Below are 24015 nucleotides of genomic sequence, written 5' to 3'. Positions count from 1 at the left end.
TGTCAAAAAAACATCAAGAAGCATCTTAAGCAGTCAGAAAGTTGATCTACCAGTCAAAAACAAATCTTTCCTAATTATGTCCACCAGTAATTTCTTTGCTACCTGGTTCCGAGAGCACAACAATTACACAAGTATAACTGCTCTCCTGCAGGCAATAGCAGAGTCTATATTATTGACAGTAGATTGGCCTGACCTATTCCACTGGGAACATCGCTTACTCATGACTGGATTCATTTCAAGAATAAAAAAACAAAAAGATTCCAGATGGGAGCATTTTCTAGGAATTAGTGGCTTAACTAGAATGACCTGGTCCTTGTTTCCCAAAGCTCAGTCATTCAACAAAAAAAAGAGAATCAATGTTTTATAGGAACCAACATTTCAGACGACACTAGTGATCACATTGGAATCCATGACCATACTCAGCCCGGCAATATTTATGCTGTCAATTCTTTTATTTGGATTACTTGGATTTTTATCTTGTCAGAATAGTGCAAGTGCCAAATGTATTGGGCCACATTGGTTTAATAAACGGAGTAGTTAATCATATCAGGGAAATTAAAACTCCATTATTGAAACTAATAAAGACTAGCAAAACTGAAATTTGACGGGGTGAAAACAAATAAAAGTAATATAATTACTGGAAATTTGAAATACAATCGGGCAATGCTTGAAGTATGCAGTAGATCAAACACCACCTGTACAACAGACAGGCACGCGAACACTTTGGGTGATTTCCCCAGGTCAGGAGATGGGAATCCCACAAGAGGTGGACGAGAAGCAAAGGTAAACTAAACAGAAACCATGTGCGAGTCACTTCCGTGTTATGGTTGCAGGCCAGCAGCACAACGGCTCGATGTGTTTTTACTTTCGTTAACAGCTGGGTTGTTTTGTTAAATTATTTGGAGAAGTCCAGCTCATCAGAGAGTTTCACCGCCCGCGGTGTACCTTGGTAATAAGAGCTGGGAACAGGAAGGGATCCTAAAATGGGAAGGTCTTGGACCGAGTAGGGTCGTGTGTCTCAGACGGTTGTATTAGCGGATTAGAGCGGACAAATGCCACTGAGAGGCGGCATGAGGCTGCCTGGAGCCCCGCAGCCCCCGCTGCCTCACTGCCCACCCGGCGGTTCCACCTCAACCAGCCGCGGGCTTCAAAAGTTTGAGGACGTGTCGTTATACCTGCTTGAAGTCACCGTCTTCCCTGCCGCCATCCCGCATGTCGGCGGCGGTCCGAGGGGGAGAGCCGCCACCGCCGCCGGTGGCCGCCGCAGCCGCAGCTGAGCCTGTACATTCCCGGGGCTCACTGGCCTCCATCCCTTCCTCCTTGGCTCTGCGGAGAAAGAGCCGACTTCCTGGAGAGAACCATCGAGCTGTTCCGGAACCTTCTAGAAAATAACCGTGGGCACGCGGACAAACGGAAGGTGGCGAAGCCGCAGCTCACAAGGGCAGGCGGCCAGGGAGGGGAGGGGCGTCCGCCCGGTGCTCGGCTGTGCTCCGCTCGGCGCTCGGCTCCGCCCGGCTCCGGGCTCGGCTTCAGTCTGAAGAAGGGTCTCGACCCGAAACGTCACCCATTCCTTCTCTCCCGAGATGCTGCCTGACCTGCTGAGTTACTCCAGCATTTTGTGAATAAATCGATTTGTACCAGCATCTGCAGTTATTTTCTTATACTCCGGGCTCGGCTGTGCTCGGCTCCGCCCGGTGCTGGGCTCGGCTCCGCCCGGCGCTGGGCTCGGCTGTGCTCGGCTCGGCTCGGCAGCAGCGAGCTGTCACCAGAAACTTCTGGCGCACAGGACGGTGGTGGCGTCACTTCCGGCGGACGCTGGGAGCCGGTGAGCGTCGCGGCAGCGGGACGCTCCTCCACCCCCTTCCCCGCTTCAACCCGCTCCTCCATCGCCCCCCCCCCTCCCGTCCCCTCCCCTTCTTCGCCACAACCCGCTCCTCCATCGCCCCCTCCCCTTCTTCGCCACAACCCGCTCCTCCATCGCCCTCCCCTTCCCCGCCACAACCCGCTCCTCCATCACCCGCTTCAACCCGCTCCTCCATCACCCCCCTCCCCTTCCCCGCTTCTACCCACTCCTCCATCATCCCCCCCCCCCCCCCCCGCTTCAACCCGTTCTCCATCACACACACCCTCCTACTTCAACACGTTCTCCATCCGCCCACCAACCAACATGTGGAAATATTGGCAGCCTTACCGGAGGGGAAATTTGTTTCGCTCTCCATGGACGCTCAGCATTTCCAACAGCTGCGGTTTAATTCTGCCTTTCACGTCTCAGCGTGGTCGCTGAACAAGTGTAGTTACTGCTGTGGAAGATGCAGCAGCCAGTTTGCTACCACTGGGATGTGTTAAAGACACAATAATCTTCCTTTTCGGCATAGTGGTTGGAAGCTTGAATAAGGGTGGGGTAGGGTGGGGGTGGGGGTGGGGGTGGGGCAATCGCAAGCTTGGATAAGAGGGGGGGGGGGGGGGGGGGGGGTTGCTTGCAATCGCATGATGGGTTCTTTCCATATCTGTCTGAAAGCTGCCTCTGAAGAAGTCAGCTTTGATTCCCTGCAAAATAAACCCCAAAACAGGCAGCATCTCTGAATAGAAGGAATGGGTGACGTTTCGGGTCGAGACTGTGAGTCAGAGGAGAGGGAGACACGGAAATAAGGACGGGTAAGGTGTGAAAACGAGGCATCAAAGGAGATGGCAGTCAAGGAAAATGTAGAATAGATCTTTGTTAGCCAGGACAACAAAGTATACAGAGATAAAATGTAATCAGCGGGATAGACTGGTTGGAGAACTAGACAATGGAGAGTGCTGGAGACAGATGGAAAGCAAGGGTTACGAAGTTAGAGAAGTCAATTTCATATTATTATTTATATTTCAGATACAGCGTGGAAACAGGTCTTTTCGGCCCACCAAGTCCGCACTGCCCAGTGATCCCCGCACACTAACACTATCGTACACACACTAGGGACAATTTTTACATTTACCCAGTCAATTAACCTACATACCTGCACGTCTTTGGAGTGTGGAAGGAAACCGAAGATCTCGGAGAAAACCCACGCAGGTCACGGGGAGAACGTACAAACTCCTTACAGTACAGCACCTGTAGTCAGGATCGAACCTGAGTCTCCGGCGTTGCATTCGCTGTAAAGCAGCAACTCTACCGCTGCGCTACCGTGCCGCCAATATTCATACCACTGGGTGTAAACTCCCTAAGCAAAATATGAGGTGCTGTTCCTCCAATCTGGGTTGGGCCTCACTGACAGTGGAGGAGGCCCAGGACAGAAAGGTCAGCATGTGAATAGGTAGGGGAGAGAAAGTGTTTAGCAACTGGGAGATCAAGTCGGTTTAGACGAACTAAGTGTCCAGTGAAACGATCGTCGAGCTGGCACTTGGTCTCGCCGATATATAGGAGTCCACACCTGGAACAGTGGATTCAGTGGATGAGGTTGGAGGAGGTGCAAGTGAACCTCTGCTTCACCTGAAAAGACAGTGGGGGTCCTTGGACGGAGTCAAAGGAGGAGGTATAGAGAACTATATGCATTTCCTGTGGTTGCTAACCAGGGAATTGTGGAGGGAACAGTCTGCGGAAATGGGTGGAGATGGGAAGATGGGGCTAGGAGTGGGATCCCGTTGGAGGTGGCAAAATTATTGGAGGATTATCTGCTGTACGTGACGGCTGAAGGGGTGAAAGGTGAGGACTAGGGGTACTCTGGGGGAAGGGGGAGCAAGAATGGAGCTGCGGGATATCGAGATTTCCTGCATATGTCTGGAGTAGGAATGAAACCTTCAGACTTCCGATTAAAGTGATGTGCCAAAGCACAGGTGATGGAGACTTTATTTTTCCCAATGTAGTCCTCACTTTCCACACCTTGTCCATGAATAATATGAGGCTAGACAGTCAGTGGAAGGTTATGACCACCGGCAAATCACGGCAAACCTTGTCACCCTTTGTCAGAATAAAATTTGATGCTGGAGGTAAAGTCTTAACTGATGTTCTTGTTAACTTGCACCAAGAGAATTAAAGGTAATAGCATTTCTACCGCTGCTTTGTCTGATCAGTTGATGACATAGAATAAACAGTATAGAAACATAACATTTGGCTCAACTGGTCTCTGAGTCATAGATATAACATGGATACAGGCCTTTGTCCCATCAAGTCCATGCTGACTAAACCACCCATTTGCAATAAAGTTACATTAATCCCATTTTTTAATTTCCCCTCCTCATATTCTCATCAACTCCACCAACATTCTACCACTTACCTACAAACTGAGGACAATTTCTAATTACTAATCACAGTTATAGCCACCAACCTGTGGGTTTTTGAGAGCATTTGGTAGGGGAATTGGCCACTGTAAACACTACACAGGCAGCATCCAAGGTTAGGATTGAACCCAATCTTTGCCACTGTGCTGCTCAGTGAGAGATGATCTTGATGAAGCATCAAATGTTTGTTTGTAGGGGGCTTGACAGGTGAATGCTAAGAGACTATTTCTATTGTAGGAACTGGTATGATCTTTCAAGTCGAAGAGATGATTTGATATTTTACACAGTCCGTAGCTATGTTCATGAGTAGCTACCTACCCTATTCCTTTCTCAACTTTTCTAGCTTCTTCAATGCATATAAATCTAATTCCAAGTGCTGTCAAGCCTCACAATCAAATCTTAGTGAATCCAATAATGACTGCCCTATATTTCAGATGTTAGTTTGCAAATCTTGCATGTATACAGACATCTTTTTTGTTTCTTTCATCAAATCCCTTATAAATGGATGTTCTTCCATTAGGTCACTTTTCAGCATTCAGATTCTTTAGAATAGAGCCCGTTTATACTTTCCTTAAAAGTTATAACTGCTCAGTTTGTGCATCAAAATTGTAAGGCATTTTTGCATCTTCAATTCCTCCAAAATCAGAACCGTATAGATATCTGAATGTGGTCAAACGAACTAACAAATCCAGTGGTTTTTTTTTGTTGTTTTTTTTTAAATTTTTATTTTCTTTGGAAGTAAGCACATTACATTTTAATGGTTCCTTTTTACAGGTGCCAAGAATTATTAAAACATTATTTGTACAACTTCCTTTTTTAAAAAGAAATGAGAAAGAAAGAAGTAGTGAAGAGTAAAGAATAAATTAGTGAGTATAGAGTGAAAAAAAAAAAAAAAAAAGAAAGAAATGTGCGAAAGTAAAGCAGAAAGGAGATTCTTAATCAATTTTCAATCAAACCCAGAATTTTTAATTTTATGCTGATATTACACCGCATGATTCCACAAGGTCAATAAATGGAGACCAACTCGATAAGAATTGGTCTTTTTTTTCTATTAGGAGGAGTCTCATTTCTTCCAAATGTGCTGTTTCCAACATATTACCAATCCACATTTTAAGTGTTGGTGGAGTGTTGACACAAGGAACTGCAGATGCTGGTTTACAAAAAAAAGGCACAAATGCTGGAGTAACACAGTGGTTCAGGCAGCATCTCTGGATAGCATAGATAGACAATGTTTAGGTCAGGTGTAAGATTTGAGAAGTTTTCCCTCATTCTGCAAACAACAAAACCAAAGAGCTGCAGTTTGGACATTTTATACGGGACTGGGGCTGATAGCGGAGAAAGGCTGCGGTCAGTTTTTTTTTTTTACAAGGGATGTCACAATCCGTGGGTCCCAAGATGGCCGCGGGACCTCGTGACCAGCCACAAAAGCAAAAACCCCACAGCCCAGTCTCTAGCTTTCTGCAAAGCCACGGCCAGAACAATGGATGGATATTGGTCGTGCAGAAACCCGCGAAACCAGGTCGAAGTCCAGACACTGGGGCGCTGACATCAGCATGCTTCACAATGCCCCAAGCCGACCTACACAGTTAATCCCGTTAAGGGGGCACAATAGCCCATAGAAACCTACCTGGCAGGTGATGGGAAACCAGTTAAACCCATCACCTCTCAACGAGAAACAAATTAACAGACCATCTAGCCATCATCGGTACCCCCGGACATAACTCAGAACAAAGAGAAAACTCGAAACCTATCTTTGAAACAAAGAGATCCCGAGATCTGGCGGGAGATAGGACGGGTCAGGATTAGTATAACTGGCCACGAATTTTGGGTTTTAAACTCACGGAAAAACGAAACGGCAGAAGGGACGGCAGTGAGAAGGAAGAAGAAGTCTCACGGCAGAAGTCAGAGGACGCAACGAACGGCAGGAAACTCACGGGACAAGCACGGGCACGCAAGAAATGGAAAACATCGGAGGAAGCAGCACGAACAGCCAGTAACCCCAGTAATAGCCCCATGGTGAGCATGTACCCCGATCCTGCACATCCTGGACAGTTTAGTGTAGAGGGAGGGTGGTTTTAATTAACGTGGGTGTAAGTGTATATGTGTTGGCCAATTTTACGATGTGTCGTACGTTCCCCATCTTACAGTCAAGTATATGTCTTATAGAACATTGCGTTTAAGATTCAGAGACAAAGTATTCATGTAATTGTGCATATGTCTAATAGAACTGTGTCAAAGTATTCGTGTAGTTATGCATATGTCTAATAGAACTGTGTCAAAGTATTCGTGTAATTATGTATATGTCTTATAGAACTGTGTCAAAGCATTCATGTACCATAGTCCCAAGCGCTCAATAAAAGCCTTTTTCCGTTTAAACCCTGGTCTTCAAATCTGGTCTGGTTGAATTTTTCTGCACTATCAACGCTCCTGCATCTAAGTCCAGTGTCTAGAACCGTAGGGGGTGAGTGTGTCGAACCACTCACGGGGAACCAATGTGCACGGCCTGGTCGAGGGACCAGAGCAAGGCACAGGGACCTTAGGTCGGGCGAAAGCTCGGCGCAGAAACCCATTACACAGGACTCTTCTTCAGCCAAACCTTGTTCTCTACATTTCAGTTCAATTTCTCAAGACTAACTCAAGAACTGTGGCGCAGTAGAGCTGCTGCCTTACGGCACCAGAGACCCGGGAAACTAGCACCCTGACTATGGGTGCTGCCTATATGGAGTTGTAAGAAAATAACTGCAGATGCTGATACAAATCAAAAGTATTTATTCACAAAATGCTGGAGTAACTCAGCAGGTCAGGCTGCATCTCAGGAGAGAAGGAATGGGTGACGTTTCGGGTCGAGACCCTTCTTCTGTGACAGCATGGATTTTCTCAGGGTGCCCCAGTTTCCTCCCACATTCCAAAGACTTGTAAATTGTCCCGAGGGTGTTGAACAGAACTAAGGGTTGGCGGGAACTCGGTGTGCCAAAGGGCCTATTTCCACACTGTATCACTAAATTAAACTAAACACTATTTCCATTGGCAAGTTATCCTTACTGTTACTTTTAAAAATTGTTACTTTTGATGACGTGATTCAGTAACCCGTGATTCCTTTGGTCCTCCACTGCATTTAGTCTATTATTTTGCAAAGAATAGGTGACCTCCATAAAATGAAAATTCTATCACTTTTCTACAATGAAATTCAATTGCCAAGGATTGTTTATGAGATGTGAAACCTATTGATTTACAATGTGGCCTCTCAACACCATTTCAATTTCTGAAATGAAATTTGAGAAAGATCAATTTCTCGTTTCCAAAATTGTTGATTTCATGCTAACTATGCTCAATAGCTGACGATTCACTGGCCTCTGAAGTAGAAATATCCAAAGATGCACAATCCTTACCTTACTCCTTACTCCTTTATTTCTTATCCCTACATCTGACTCCTATTTAATGACTATAACTTAGCCTTCAACACCACAATCCCAACCAAACTCCTTGACCTAGGAGTCAGTAACCCCTCTGAACTGGAACGTCGACATCCTGACCCATAGATCACAATAGAGAGGCTACGCGGCAAAACACCATCCACAATAAATCTCAACACCCTTGCCCCACAAGGATGCATTGTCAATCCTTTATTATGCTCCTTGTAACATCACAACTGTGCGGTTAAATTCTGCTCTAACTCCATTTAGAGCAATACCAACGTTTGCAGATGCACTATAGAAAGCATTCTATTGGGACGCATCACAGCTTGGTATCACAACAGCTCCATCATTGATTGATCCCTGGGATGGCAGGACTTTCATATGAAGAAAGACTGGATAGACTAGGCTTATACTCGCTGGAATTTAGAAGACTGAGGGGGGATCTTATTGAAACATATAAAATTCTTAAGGGGTTGGAGAGGCTAGATGCGGGAAGATTGTTCCCGATGTTGGGGAAGTCCAGAACCAGGGGTCACAGCTTAAGGGTAAGGGGGAAGTCTTTTAGGACCGAGAGGAGAAAACATTTCTTCACACAGAGAGTGGTGAGTCTGTGGAATTCTCTGCCACAGAAGGTAGTTGAGGCCAGTTCATTGGCTATATTTAAGAGGGAGTTAGATGTGGCCCTTGTGGCTAAAGGGATCAGGGGGTATGAAGAGAAGGAAGGTACAGGTTACTGAGCTGGATGATCAGCCATGATCATATTGAATGGCGGTGCAGGCTCGAAGGGCCGAATGGCCTACTCCTGCACCTATTTTCTATGTCTATCATGAATGCAAGAAATTGCAGAAAATTTGGATGTAGCCCCAGTCTATCACACAAACCAGCCTTTCTCTCACACCGTTGACTCCATCCACACTGCTGCCTCAGGAAAGCAACCAACATAACCAAGGGTCACTATCTACCTCTTTGATGACGCTTGGACTATCCTTGATTGGGCTTTGCTGGCTTTACCTTGCACTAAATGTTATTCTCTTATGTATCTATACACTGTAAATGGATCAATTGTAATCATGCATTGTCTTTCTGCTGACTGGTTAGCACACAACAAAAGCTTTTCACTGTACATCGGTACATGTGACAATAAACTAAACTGAAACATTTTCACCCTGGTTGTTCCTTCTCCTCCCCTCTCCCATCAGCGGATGATACAAAGGCTTGAAATGAATGAATGAATGAACGAATAAGTTTATTGGCCAAGTATATACACATACAAGGAATGTGCCTTGGACCTCTGCTCACAAGTAACAACACGAACATACAGTAAACATTTAAGAATAAGCATAAAACATTAAAACATTAAGAATACATCATTACGGTTTAAACATGTGAGTGAAATAAACCAGAGCAAAAAGAGACTTCAGACTTTTGGATATTGAGTAGAGCTACTACTTGCGGAAAAAAGCTGTTTTTATGCCTGACTGTGGCTGCTTTGACAGTCCAGAGTCGGCTTCCAGAGGGAAGTGCTTCAAAGAGTTTCTGGCCAGGGTGAGAGGGGTCAGAGTTGATCTTGCCCGCTCGCTTCCTGGCCCTTGCAGTGCACAGTTCGTCAATGGAAGGAAGGTTGCAGCCAACAACCTTCTCAGATGATCGAAAGCATTATCTGTTATCATTGTGTATGGGTCTAAAGCTTGATTATCTTCATGTATTATTTGATTGAATAGCATGCAAACAAAGCTTTTCATTATATTACGATATGTGACAATAATAAACCGATACCAATATCCTAAATTTATGCCTCCTCATTCTAGGTTCCCCAACCAAATGAAACTAGCTCTTGGCATCTACTTTGCAAAGCTGCTTCAGTATCTTCTATGATATAATGAGGTCACCTCTCATTCTTTTAAAACTCAGAGAATGTAGGCTATTTCTACTCAATATTTCTGTTTACCCATGCTAGGCACCAATCAATTATATGTAAGGTAGAGTCTCAAAAATAAGTATAAAGAGACCTTACTCGCTCATGGAATTTAGGCATGGTCTTATCAAAATTCTGTGTAATTGTCTTATTCTGTGTCCCAACACCCTTGCAATAAAAACTAATATGTGGTTTGCCATCCAAATTGGTAGCAGCAGTTGCATATTGACCTTATGTGAAGTGCATATATGTATACACAAATTATCTGAACATCAAAATTTTAAAGGTATTTAAAAAATTTTAAAAATCTTATTTACTAGTCTTCTGAATATCTCCTTGCTTTTAGCTTCACTTATATCATGTTACAAATTGTTGGTGTATTTATATTATTCCCACATAGCTTTTGATCATGAGCAATTGATCGTTTCATTTAAGTATTTAAAGTAAATTGGGTCAATCAATGTGTGTTGTCACATCTCACTAGTTACATACAGTCAACACAGAAATTGCATCTATTTCTGTACTTTGTTTACTGTCAAGTTACTGGATGCTCTTTGTATGTCAATATATTTACCCCAAATGGATTGCGAGACTCTACCTTATTAAATGCTACACAATTAAAAATCAATGTAATTTGGAGTAAATTGTGAAAACATGTCTAAATTCTGAGAACCATGCAGTTGGAAGCATCGCCCTAACTCTTCCAGTTACTATACATCTACTATAAACCCACTGACTCGCACAGCTATCTGGACTACACTTCTTCCCACCCGGTCTCCTGCAAAAAGTCTATCCCCTACTCCCAATTCCTCTGTCGACGCCGCATCTGCACCCGGGATGAGGTGTTTCACACTAGGGCATCAGAGATGTCCTCATTCTTCAGGAAACGGGGCTTCCCCTCTTCCATTATAGATGAGGCTCTCACTAGGGTCTCTTCTACATCCCGCAGCTCCACTCTTGCTCCCCCTCCCCCCACTCGTAACAAGGACAGAATCCCCCTCTTTCTCACCTTCCACTCCACCAGCCAGCATATCCAACAAATCATCCGCCAACATTTCCGTCACCTACAACGGGACCCCACCACTGGCCATATCTTCCCATCCCCTCCCCTCTCTGCGTTCTGCAGAGACCGTTCCCTCCGTAACTCCCTGGTCCACTCGTCCCTTCCTACCCAAACCACCCCAACCCCGGGCACTTTCCCCTGCAACCGCACGAGATGCAACACCTGTCCCTTTACCTCCCCCCTCAACTCCATCCAAGGACCCAAACAGTTTTTCCAGGTGAGACAGAGGTTCACCTGCACCTCCTCCAACCTCATCTATTGCATCCATTGCTCCAGTTGTCAGCTTATTTACATCGGCGAGACCAAACGCAGGCTCAGCGATCACTTCGCTCAACACCTGCGCTCGGTCCGCGTTGGCCAATCAGATCTCCCGGTGGCCGAGCACTTCAAATCTCCCTCCCATTCCCAGTCTGACCTTTCTGTCATGGGCCTCCTCCAGTGCCAAAGTGAGGCCCACCGGAAATTGGAGGAACAGCACCTCATATTTCGCCTGGGCAGCTTGCAGCCCAGTGGTATGAACATCGACTTCTCCCACTTTAGATAGTTCCTCTGTCCCTCTCTTCCCCCCTCCTTCACAGATCTCCCTCTATCTTCCTGTCTCCACCTATATCCTTCCTTTGTCCTGCCCCCCTGACATCAGTCTGAAGAAGGGTCTCGACCTGAAACGTCACCCATTCCTTCTCTCCCGAGATGCTGCCTGACCTGCTGAGTTACTCCAGCATTTTGTGAATAAATACCTTCCAGTTACAATGGTCATCAGCAGACATGAGATGTTTCAGCCAACACATGTATAGTACTACCATTCATCATACAAACTCCATTTATAGAGTTGCCGGGAAAGTTGTGTTAACTTTATTCACAAAATGCTGGAGTAACTCAACAGGTCAGGCAGCATCTCGGGAGAGAAGGAATGGGTGACGTTTCGGGTCGAGACGTTAACTTTATCTGGTTTAGACAAATTGATATTCACACACAGGGAAGCACACTTATATAACATTCCATTTATTGTATCAGTGTGATTTAATAAGGTACATTCAACGCTACAAACTGCTGCGGGGCAGTTTTGAAAATTGGCTGCAATTAATGGTCGCAACTTTGAGTTAAGCACATTGTCATTTCAAATATATTCCATTCCTCCTTTGCCATAAATACTTCAATGGTGATCTTGCTGAATGCACTACTCTAAAACAGCGGGATGGGATTTTGGAGGCAGGACAACTGAGTAGTCAACAAGCCTACTACTGCCGATGAAGGGCGGGGATGGATGCAGAACTATGGAAAAATTCACCGAGGAACATTTTTTTAGATTGGAGGTAGCCTCCAATATTAAATCACAGAGCGAAAATCAACTGGCAATGTTGACTCTGATATTTTTGCCACAAGTTATTTCCAGCATTCTCTTGTTTTTGGATCGGGATATTGTTTGCTGTGAAGGGCGTGTTTTGTGTTCCTATGGTTTCAAGCTCAAACTTCAAACTCAACACCGCGGATCTGACTCACGGGCAGGGCAGGAGGACTGTGCAGAGTGAGTGAGCCCTGGAACACTAGTTCCGACTGATTGTATTTTACTATTTATTTCGTAAATCTCGTCTAATATTTACCTAGTATTGTTTGATGTGTTTGTTATTAGCAGCAAGGAAGCATTCTGAATCCTTCCATTGTCTCTGGATAGGATGCCTAAAGGAAGACATTGCAACCCGTGTACGCGAAACGATGGTCAATGGGTAGGAAAAATAGAAACAACATTTATCAAAACATTTGTATTGCGCAATTTTATTAAGCAATGGAAGAAAATGAAGTAATGGTCCGGTTTGTTTGAATTCGCATTAATTATTTTACCAATTATAAATTACAAATGAACTGCTTTCCAATTTTTAGGATTTTTGAAAATCCTAAATAAAGTTGGAAAAAAAAATCCAAAGTGACATTACAATTTTTGTTCGTTAATAATGTATCTTGTAATTTTAGTATCTCTCTCAACACAATGATTTTACTTAATCTTTGGAGCCATTCATTTCATGCCAGCGCATTTCTTTTCACGAAGGTTTATTTAAATATTTCGCGTGACCGATGCGGTCAATTACCACACTTTATCTAAGGAGGAGGGTCAAAAACTAAAGGCTTTAAAGTGAATTAACTACAATGGAGTTGATCTAGTTTCTAGTTCATGAATATAGATATACGTTAATATAAACAATTTAATTGCGTTATTGTTTCAACACTTGGCAGAAAAATGTATACCCATCTAAATAAATAAAGGTGTTATTTCATATTTATCATACAATAGAATGACCAAACTATGTCACCCACAGCAGATTTTGTAATATAATCTGGTTATTCACATTCCTGAGGCAATGTATGGTCTTCCTCAACTTTTGTTAAGGTCACAGTACAGGTTACCTTGATATTGTCTGAGATGGATTCAGTTTAAAGTTGGTCTCTCCTTTGGATAAAATACAATTATTTCATCTGGCTGATGTCGGCAATTAGAATGTATGAAAATACTATTCCAGGAAATGTCAGAACACTATTGGTCAATAGTTGGACTATTGATCTATCACATTATTGGTCAATAACTGTTGCACGGCACATGTATCTTTGCTTTGCAAATAGCAGTATAATGATCCCTTCCTTCCACTGCATTGGGATTTTTCCAACAGTCCTAACCAAAACAGGTAAGAAATTGCAACAGGATCTTGCTCGGTTGGGGAAATGGGCTGAAGAATGGTTGATGGAATTCAATACAGAGAAATATGAGGTATTTCATTTTGGGAACACTAACATGGGCAGAAATAAAGTGAACAGTAGGATTCTGGGGAGTGTTACAGTGCAGAGGGATCTGGGAGTACAGGTACATAGTTCGCTGAAAGTAGCATCACAGGGTGGTCCAAAAGGCTTTTGGCTCATTGGCCTGCATCAGTCAGAGGATTGAGTATCGAAGTTGGGAGTTCATGTTGCAGTTATATAAGACGTAGGTGAGGCTGCATTTAGAGTATTGTGTTCAGTTTTGAGCACCATATTATAGGAAAGATGTTGTCAAGCTGTAAAGGGCGCAGAGAAGATTTACGAGGACATTGCCAGGACTCGAGAGCCTGAGCTATAGGGAGCGGTTGAACAGGCTGGGACTCTATTCCGGGGAGCACAGGAGGATGAGGGGTGATCCCTTAGAGGTGTACAAAATCTTGAGAGGAATAGATGGGGTAGATGCACAGAGTCTCTTGTCCAGAGTTGGGGAATCGAGAACCAGAGGACATAGGTTTAAGGTGAGGGGAGAAAGATTTAATAGGAATGCGAGGGGTAACTTTTCCATGCAAAGGGTGTTAGGTGTATGGAACGAGCTGCTGGAGGAGGTAGTTGAGGTAGGTAATATTGCAATGTTTAAGAAACATTTAGAAAGTTAAATGGATAGGACAGGTTTAGAAGGATATGGGCCAAATGCAGTCTGGTGGAACTAGTGTAGATGGGACATGTTGGCCGGTGTGGGCAAGTTGGACCGAAGGGCCTGTTTCCCCACTCTATAATTCTATAGGTCATGTAGTACTGAGCTAACAACCCAAAATTTCTGAAGTGCTAAAAAAAAGGGCTCGATCCAAAAAACATCCAACTTGGTTGGCTTCTGCCTCACCTCACGAAACACCATGCCAGCAAGGTATTGGGTTTAATCTGTGGTTTATCAGCAATGCGTGTTCAAACATAGGGGCAGCAGTTGCTCTCTGGCTAATTATTTTATATGTAGATCAGGGCATCTTTTGGTCCATTTGAAAGGAACTCCCTTTGGACAATTTTACCTAACATTGGCATCTCTCAAGGCTAATTCAAAATTGTTATAATATTGCAAGAAAAGGAATCCAACTGGGGAATTATAAATATAATAGAAAGAAAGACCTGCATTTTTATAGCATCTTTAACTTAACATTGAAGTACAGTCTTTCGACTCCTTTTGAGATGTAGCCATTGCAACATAGGAATCATTCATCCATTTGCACCCAGCGAAATTCCAAAATCAGGGATGAAGCAATTGACTTGATGTTTGTTTTTCGTGATGTAAGTTGAGATAACTATCTGTAGGACATGAGATAAAATCCTACTTATCATCATAATTGTGCAAGTGATCTTTAATAATCACGAAAGAACAGACAAGTCATCTTTCCATTTTGGAAAAAAAATTCATGTAAACAAAGCATCGATGAATCATATCGAGATCACAGGGACCATCTTGTTTGATTTTGTTATGTCAGCTTGATAATGATCCATTAGAACATGTTGGTTCTGCAGAAAAACACATTTGACATGGTTGGTGCTTGAGACCTTTGATGTCCAAACAAAATCGCTATTAATTTGCTTCCTTTGGCCTAAGTGTGAGATCCACTGCTATGCTTTGTGGTGAAATTGTGACCAAAAAAAAGGAGAAAGTGTTGGATGGAGGTTTATATATATTTGCAGCTGAATTTTCAGTGACTCTATACTAAAGGTTTTCATCAGAACGTCTGGATTAGGAAATTTGCAGTAAACATCCCCAATTAATGGCATTAAACAGCTACTTAAAGGTGCCCATCACTCCACAAGCAGTTTTCTTTATATTCTTTAGCAAAGATGCCATCAAATTTCTGTTGAGGTACTCTGAAACTTTAAATAATAGTTGGTAGAAAGTGCTACCTATAAAATTTGATATCATTGTGCACTTTGAAATCTGTCCTGCAGCAGAAAGTGTTTAAGAACTGAACCTGGCAGGTTTACAATACTCCAGGACCTATGTGGTGGCTGATCTATTGTCATGTCTCATTAATGTAATGTGGAAAGGTAGTGTACATGAGAGGCTGTATTAATCTTAATTGAAAATGTGTGAATGACTGTATTAATGGTGAAGGTGATGTTGTCTAGCATGTTTACTGCGTTAGATTGAATAGTGATTACAGTCAAGCACCAACAGATTTGTGGTTTCTGAGTTTTGTCTCTGTCATCCAGTTACGCTGATACACCAGTAAGTAATGGCCCTATGGAGATTGTTGTATATCTCAAACATAAATAATAAGAAACTTGCCTGCTTAAATTACTGAGGAAGTTACAATAGAAACCCTTAGATTTAGTTTGTGCATTCCCATCAACATCAGAAATCCCTCCAACTAAAAGAAAACAGCAAACCGATAAACAAAATAAAATATTCTATGTTGTGGTAGATTCTAATACTAGAAGATCAGTTTTCTTAATTTATCCGAATGTTGACTAAAGTTAGAATATTATGGAAACATTTTCATCATTCTATTACTGATATACTATCAACAGGCCTTGCCTACCCCAGCCCAACAATTCATGAAAAGTTATGAAAAGCAATTGTAAAATGTTAATTCTGTTCATGTCTTCAATGATGCTACACAAATTGTTGAATAATATTTTCAACACAATCAACTGACTATCATGATATGTAACAATAGGGGACAAGTGTAGATGAAGCAAACTCCACATAGAAGTCTTCATATGGGTCTTGAATCAGAAGAGTGATCCGTTAGGGGTCAGTAAATAATTTTCAGCTGATTTTGAAATCTTATTAAGCATTGAATGACCCACATCCTTTTGTTTCATAGTTTGCATCCTAATGATATAGTGCTATTATCAGAAGAGTTCATAATTGTTCTGTCATTTCAGTTTCCCCATCTAGATGTGCAAGAACCCACATTCACGACTGTTTTGAAATCTACCAAAGGCAAATGTGTGGCAATGCAAGAAAATAATTTTTCTCCAAGCCAGTTAAACGATAGATTACCATTATTGTTCAAAGTGCGTGAGAAGGTAAGAGGGTAAGTTTATTATTGAATGTGATATTTTTACCTCCAAGGCCAAGCTTTACATAAGATTTTTTTCCTTTGGGATAATATAACTAATTTATATTCCAGAACTATTTCCAGAAATAAATAGAGAGTTGATATGATATTGAAATCCTTCACAAAAATTACATTAATTGTTTTCTCTACTTTTTAAACCCTTTGCTCCTTTGTATCTATTTGTGCTCACTGTTAAAAAGAGACCATTTTCAAAAACATTTGCCCAGTTATTATTTCTTCTGCCAAAATTAATACTTTGACAACTAATGCAAAGGGGGAAGTATTCCAATTTTTAAAAATTGAGTTTTGAATGTAAATCTGATGATTAATTTAATATTTACAATTCACGATATTTCCAGTTTAGTTATGCTGTAATCCAATGAATATGCTATTTCTTGACACCCCCACTGTTTTTGATGTCATAACAACTGGTGTGTCAAAATAGAGAATTCTTCTACTTCCTTTTATGACTGGATAAGTTTGTTCAAAGATTTGGCTTTGACCATTAATATTAATGTCAAAGTTCATGCTTTCTGCAGCTTGGTTAATGCACAAAAATGGCTGCTTTGACAAATTATGACAATGGGAGGTACAGACTCAAAACGGATTCTCTATTTCCAGAAATAAATAGAGAGTTGATATGATATTGAAATCCTTCACAAAAATTACATTCATTGTTTTCTCTACTTCTTCTTAAGCCCTTTGCTCCTCTTGGGAGCATGGGCCATTGACAAATGTCCTCCACCTCACTCGGCGCCTAATGGACCACTATGGAATTCCCACCAAGATCATAAACTTAATCAAGAACTCGTATGATGGAACCTCATTCAAAGTTATGCATGCAGGCCAGCTCTCCCAGAGCTTTAGTGTCAAGACGGGGGTCAAGCAAGGATGCCTACTGTCACCATTCCTGTTCCTCCTGGCAATTGACTGGATCATGATGGAAACAACTGAAGGGAAAATAAATGGAATTCAGTGGACAATGTGGGAACAGCTAGATGACCTTGACTTTGCAGAGGACATAGCTTTCCTTTCACACACACCGATACAAATGCAGGAGAAGACAGACAGACTCTCACAAGCTGCACCAAAACTTGGTCTTACACCCAATACAGCAAAGACACAGGTGATGAACATCCACTCCAAAACCAGCAACCCAATCCTCATGTTTTCTCTACTGTCAGTTCTTTATTCATTTCTCAACCTACTCACCTAGCTGATCAAGATCCTGCTACGATTGTTGATAACGTTCTTCACTGTCTACGATAATACCTATTTTAGTTTTATCCTCAAACTTACAAACCATGCCTTCTACATTCTAAACCAAATTGTTTATCTAATTGTCGAACATCACTGGGACCACCACAAGTCCCTGCAGTACACTACTAGACACAGGCCTTCACTTCCAAAAACAAGTTTCCACCATCATCCTGTACTTCCTTTCATCGTGATAATTAAATATCTAATTCTGTTCACAATTTATGAAAAACTGCAGTTATTTTCCTTTTGGCAAAAGTAACACACAGTTTCTCAACAGCAATTTCAGATATATGAAGGGATTTTGTTTGCTATTATATTTTAAGCATTCTTGATAATGTTTTTGCTATTCATGCTGTGTTATGGGATATTGATTGTCCACCCAAATAGACATCTTTTGTATTGCATCTGAAGATATTAAGTCCAATTGCCTCAGGAGTGCATTGAAGTCCAGGAGTTGGCTCAAACACCGACCTTCTTTCTGAATAAAACTGCATTGTTGTCATCACTGTAAATTGATGGTAAATGTTATGTACTGCTGAAATATGTATTTTGTTAGTGTCTATTACAGGGGAATTTTCCATTTTCAGCACATGATAACAAATACAGCTTGAGACACACAGGTGATCATCTTGACTTAGTAAGTATTTGACTTTTTTGATGCCTTGCAAACCATTCCATTTAATATCCATTCTTCATGTATGGAATATAATTTTATTGACAGTATTGGTACATTATTGAAATTACTTTCAAACTTTATAAAAAACATGTTAAACTGAAATTTATTTGAAATTCCAAACTTGTTTTTGTTTGAAGGTTGTGAAATTCTCGGGGTCTTTTCTCCTCAAAGGTTCAAGCTTTCCTGCACCATCATTTTGTTGTATTGGCAGAGAACAGAGAAAATTGAGTTCATGATGGAACTTAAAGCAGCCAAATTGACTTCAAACTGGATCTGAAATTATTAGGGATTTTCTTTTAGAATTTGAGTCTTACAGCATGGAAACAGGCCCTTTGGCTCAACTCCTCCATGCTGAGCAAGATGCCCCATCTAAGCTAGTCCCATTTGCCCATGTATGGCCCATATCCCTCCAAACCATTCATCCATGTACCAGTTCGTGTCTTTTAAATGCTATTACAATATCTGTCTTAACTCTCTCCTCTGGCAGTTTGTCGCATATACTCACCACCCTCTGATTGAAAACATTAGCCCTCAGGCGATTAGTAAATCTTGCCCCTCTCACTTTAAACATATGTCCTCTTGTTTTTGATTCTCCTACTCTGGGTATTCACCCTGTCTATTTCCCCTCATGATTTTATACACCTCTATAAGATCACGCCTCAGCCTACTGCGTTGCAAGGATTAAAATACTAGACTGCCAAACTCTCCGTATAGCTCACCCACTCAACTCCTGGCAACATCCTCCTAAATCTACTCTGCACTCTTTCCAGTTTAACAGCATCCTTTCTATAGCAGTGTGACCAAAACTGAACATAATACTCTAAGTGTGGTCTCACCAATGTCTTGTGCAACCGTAACATGACATCCCAACTTCTATTTTTAATACCCTGACTGATGAACACCAGTGTACCAAAAGCCTCCTTGACCACCCTATGTCACCCTGTGACGTGACTTTCAAGGAACTATGTACCTGTACTACTAGAACCCTCGTCTCTACCACACACCCACAGTCTACCCTGGTTTCACTTCTCAAAATGCAACACCTTGCACTTATCTGCATTAAACTCCATTAGCCATTCCTCAGCCCATTTTCTCAGTTGAGCTAGAGCCTTGTTGATATTAAGCTATTTAAAATCAATTAAGCCTTGTTTGAAACAAAATAAACTCTGTTAACATTGCCTTCCAGTCATTTACTTAAATCAGGCTAAACCCACATAGTTACATGTAATTGTTTTGTTTAATTTAGAGATAGAGTGTGGAAATAGGTCCTTCTTCCCACTGAGTCCATGCCAACCAGCAATTATCTATACACTAGCTCAATCCTACACACTAGGAACAGTTTAGGGGCCCAATTAACCACGAACCTGAAATCGGCACGAAGTACTGGAGTAACTCAGTGCAGCATCTCTAGAGAAAAAGGATAGGTGACGTTTCGGGTCGGGATCTTCAGACAAAGTAAGGGGAGGGAACCGGAGGCAAGTGGAGGTAACTGCATGTCTTTGGAATGTGGAATGTGAAACCCGGAGCACCCAGAGAAAAACGACACCTATCATATCATATCATATCATATATATACAGCCGGAAACAGGCCTTTTCGGCCCTCCAAGTCCGTGCCGCCCAGCGATCCCCGCACATTAACACTATCCTACACCCACTAGGGACAATTTTTTCCTTCACAGGGAGAATGTACAGATAACACTCGTAGTCGGGATCGAATCCATGTTTCTGGCACTGTAAGGCAGCAAAGCTACCACTGCGCTACTGTGCCATCTTAAATTGGTTATTTTGTTTTGTTCAGCAGTAACTCAGAAAAAAAATAGCTGCAATCAAAGGAAATGGCCCACACCTGCACATTTCTCTCATTATTAGTGACCATGAGAACCACTGTTAAATTCTTCTGATTAAGTCAAATATAGAATTTTATAAAAACAGACTTAACAGTAAATTTTAGCTCTAAAGATTATTTCTGGACTTCTAAATAGAAATATTGGTTTCGTTGATTAACCATGGCAGAATAGAAGAAAATGAATTGCATAGTTCCTGTTCATTATTTGGAGTAAGATTGATTAATTTTAGTTATATTCCTTTTAGTTAATTAGTTATAATTAACATTAAGTTCACTATCCTTCCCTGTTATTTCAAATTGAAATAATAGTTTATTGCTATTATTGTTGGTGATAGTGGGACGGCAAGTCGAGCTATTTCTTCATAGCTCCAGTAAGCCTTGTTCAATACTCACCTTGGGTACTAATTGTGTGATCTCCCTGCAACGTAGCGTGCAGCTTAGGTTTACTAGGTTAATTCCCGGAATGGCGGGACTGTCATATGTTGAAAGACTGGAGTGACTAGGCTTGCATACACTGGAATTTAGAAGGATGAGAGGAGATCTTATCGAAACGTATAAGATTATTAAGGGGTTGGACACGTTAGAGGCAGGAAACATGTTCCCAATGTTGGGGGAGTCCAGAACAAGGGGCCACAGTTTAAGAATAAGGGGTAGGCCATTTAGAACTGAGATGAGGAAAAACTTTTTCAGTCAGAGAGTTGTGAATCTGTGGAATTCTCTGCCTCAGAAGGCAGTGGAGGCCAATTCTTTGAATGCATTCAAGAGAGAGCTAGATAGAGCTCTTAAGGATAGCGGAGTCAGGGGGTATGGGGAGAAGGCAGGAACGGGGTACTGATTGAGAATGATCAGCCATGATCACATTGAATGGTGGTGCTGGCTCAAAGGGCCGAATGGCCTCCTCCTGCACCTATTGTCTATTGTCTAACTGTGTGGATTTCCACTGGATGCACAATTGCTTCCAAATTCCAAGGTTGGTAGGTTAATTAACTATTGCATATTATCCCTGATGTGGATGAGTGTGTGAGAGAAGGATGATGTTGATGCATTAGTGAGAGAGAATACATTACAAGGAAACACATAGCAAAATGGGATTGCTCTGGCATAGACTTTGTGGGCTGAATGGCCTCCTGCTTTGTACAGTTTTGAGAAAATCTGAGAAATATGAAATTATTATGTTAGTGCATGCACTGGATTCATCAAAGTCACAATAGATCCCCATCTATATAAGCATTATCATGGTTGGCCAAGTCATTGAAATTATTGGGACACAAATTCAAAATACTGTTTGGATGATCTGTTTCCCCAGACATAGATTCACCAAGTGACGAGAATGCAAATCCACTGTATCCCAAATGGTCATTAAAACATGTACAGAATCATGCATAACTGTCTCTACGCAAGATTCACGAGACTTCCACTTCTTTCTGATAATCTATTTGAGTCCAAAATGTGATGAAATAATAAATTTGTTTCTATTTGATTAAATGGCTCTCTACTTTTGAATTGTATGTTATATTTTCATTCATAGAGACTGGGACAGAAAAAGGTCTCTGGAAAAAAGCAGACTGCACATACCATTGAGCTGTGGGACCCTGGGAAAGCCTCCACAATCAATAGCAGATTTGGAATTACCATATATCAGACATCTTACCTGGGTAACCAGGATACGGAACATCCTAACTACAGACGTTATCCCAAAATTCCTAGTGAGAGTTCGCGAATGGCACAGTCTCAAAATTCTGCTGATATAATGTGGTTTGGAAAAAATAATTCCCAATACAGAATTCCGATGGAAGTTTTAGGAATTACTCAACGTTCTCTCCTTCCTACCGACAAAAAGCTTTATCGCACACGAATCCTTCCAAAATAACTACTTAAAGATCTCTATTGGTACCTATTTTGATTTTTGTATATTCTTACATTAATAGAAAATAAATACATTGCAAAAGTATGCACAGGTGAAATTCTGCATTCTCCGAATATTTTATGGTCATACAAATACAGATTTGCATTCATTCCCAATCACTATTTCATGTACAGTACACTGTAAAATGCACAATCATTACGTTTCCTGTTGGAAACTCTCACTGTTTTTTTCCGAGGTACATGTTAATTTTGCACATGGCAAATCATGTCAATATGCACATAACCTGTTTCAATAGAGATACAGGAGGACAAGTTTTAAGATGTATTTTCCCACTAGAAATGTAACTCCACTGTTAACACTGGGTGGCGCCACCAGCAGTGTCTGCCTCGTCAACAGTCTGTCTGTCCTTTCTTCTGTTTTGTTATTTTAAGCAGGTGTTAAAAAGTATGTTTTAGTGTTCCTGGGTTTGTTTTATGTGGGTGTGGGAGGGGGGTGGGTTGGGGGAAACTTTTTTTCAATTTCTTACCTCGACGGAGATGCAATTTTTTTCCGCATCGTATCTCCGTCCACCACTGCGGCCCAACATCATGGAGTTGGCGTCCTTTCCTGGAGACTGACCCAGCGCTCCAGGCCGCAGGAGTCTGCGGGACTTTAACATCGCAGAGCTTGCGATCCCTTTGCCGGGGATCGAAGCTCCAACCCTGGGGCCTGTGGACTTTAACATCGTGAAGCCCGCGGTCCCTGGTAAGAAGAGACCGACTTGGGAGCTCCATGCCGCGGAGAGAGTTTCAACCGCCCCGACGCGGGAGTTTCAATTACCCCATCGGGGGCTTTGATCATCGGTTGCGAGGGCTTTGATCACCCCGACTGCAGATGGTTTGACTGCCCCGACCGCGGGAGAACAAAGAGGAAGAAGGTTGAACTTTATTGCCTTCCATCACAGTGAGGAATGTGGAATCCACTGTGATGGATGTTTATGTTAACTTTTATGTGGTTGTGTGGCTTGTTACTTTCCACTTAGTATGGCTGTATGGTAACTCAAATTTCACTGTACCTTATCTGGTACATGTGACAATAAACTGACCTTGAAACCTTGAACCTTGAGCTTAATAAACTAGTCATCTTGAAAGAGGTAGTTGAGAAGTGAGGTTTAAAATGACCTTGAAATATTCAAACCCATTGAAACTGACTTCTTATCAGAGATACTATGAAAGTGAAAAGTGTAAAGTATTGTGTTTTTGAAATTTTGCTTGACTACCTGCAATGTTATTCAGAATTATGACTTTATATCATTGGAAATTATATCAAACTGCTGAAGCAGATACTGGATGGGAGATTATGAGCGTTAAGCCCTATTTGCTTTCACCAGAAAGGGAGGAAAAGAGCAAAACCTGGGATTAGATCAAAGGGGGAGCTACAATCATTTAGTTCTGGAGGAATTCTGCTTTAGAAGTAGGGCCTGTCAGCTATGAGGTGACTGATGTCAGGGACTGCAATTCCATCAGTCAGCACAAGGTGTACCTCATCAATTCTTCAGCAGATTAAGGCCCGCTTAAGATCGAGAAATAGAAAGAAAGGAAAGGATATCATAGTGTCAGCAGTGACATTATGGTTATTGTAATCTCTCAACTTCAAGCAAACGCATTTTCTTGCAGAATAAGAAATTTGGGTTCATTTCTGCAAATATTTGGGGGTAACATTTCACGAGCTCAAGTGCAACAAAACCAGGAAAGAGAATACAAGTAGGATTTGGCCATTAATCACTTTGAATCTGCTCTACTATTCAGAGAGACTTGGGCCTTTTGGAAGGGTGGGCTGAAAGATGGCAGATGGAGTTTAATGCTGATAAGTGTGAGGTGCTGCATTTTGGTAGGACAAATCAAAATAGGACGTACA

General features: G+C 42.0%; 2 protein-coding genes across 4 annotated transcripts in view; one reads left to right on the top strand and one right to left on the bottom strand.

Moving 5' to 3' along the window:
* The window catches only part of edrf1 (erythroid differentiation regulatory factor 1), a 65688-nt gene extending 64163 nt beyond the window's left edge, over positions 1 to 1525 (bottom strand). For both annotated transcript variants that reach the window (XM_078413612.1, XM_078413613.1), the window contains exon 1: positions 1176 to 1525. In XM_078413612.1, coding sequence (XP_078269738.1) covers positions 1176 to 1310 — 135 coding nt within the window. In that variant the 5' untranslated portion in view covers positions 1311 to 1525. The remainder of the gene's footprint in view (positions 1 to 1175) is intronic.
* Positions 1526 to 12141: 10616 nt separating this feature from the next.
* On the top strand, positions 12142 to 22649 carry tex36 (testis expressed 36). 2 transcript variants are annotated; one of them, XM_078412861.1, is made up of 5 exons: positions 12142 to 12176; positions 12285 to 12375; positions 16295 to 16438; positions 18287 to 18367; positions 21781 to 22649. In XM_078412861.1, exons 2-5 carry the CDS (start codon positions 12325 to 12327, stop codon positions 22120 to 22122), a joined length of 618 nt encoding a protein of 205 aa, XP_078268987.1. In that variant the 5' UTR covers positions 12142 to 12176; positions 12285 to 12324; the 3' UTR covers positions 22123 to 22649. The 2 variants fall into 2 exon arrangements, with proteins under 2 accessions (XP_078268987.1, XP_078268986.1); XM_078412860.1 differs by having other exon boundaries at positions 12147 to 12176; positions 12282 to 12375.
* Positions 22650 to 24015: the final 1366 nt, after the last annotated feature.

Source organism: Rhinoraja longicauda, chromosome 16, assembly GCF_053455715.1.
Source record: "Rhinoraja longicauda isolate Sanriku21f chromosome 16, sRhiLon1.1, whole genome shotgun sequence".
In the NCBI taxonomy this organism is placed as follows: Eukaryota; Metazoa; Chordata; class Chondrichthyes; order Rajiformes; family Arhynchobatidae; genus Rhinoraja; species Rhinoraja longicauda.
Note: the sequence above shows the minus strand (reverse complement) of the source record. Positions and strands in the feature narration are given on the sequence as shown.

What these genes read in the sequence shown, in the direction of transcription:
- tex36 (XM_078412861.1), top strand. Translation starts at nt 12,325, where the DNA reads ATGCCTAAAGGAAGACATTGCAACCCGTGTACGCGAAACGATGGTCAA. An exon ending in CGCGAAACGATGGTCAATGG is followed by an intron (nt 12,376 to 16,294) that starts GTAGGAAAAATA and finishes CTGTCATTTCAG; the next exon opens with TTTCCCCATCTAGATGTGCA. An exon ending in TGTTCAAAGTGCGTGAGAAG is followed by an intron (nt 16,439 to 18,286) that starts GTAAGAGGGTAA and finishes GTATTTTGTTAG; the next exon opens with TGTCTATTACAGGGGAATTT.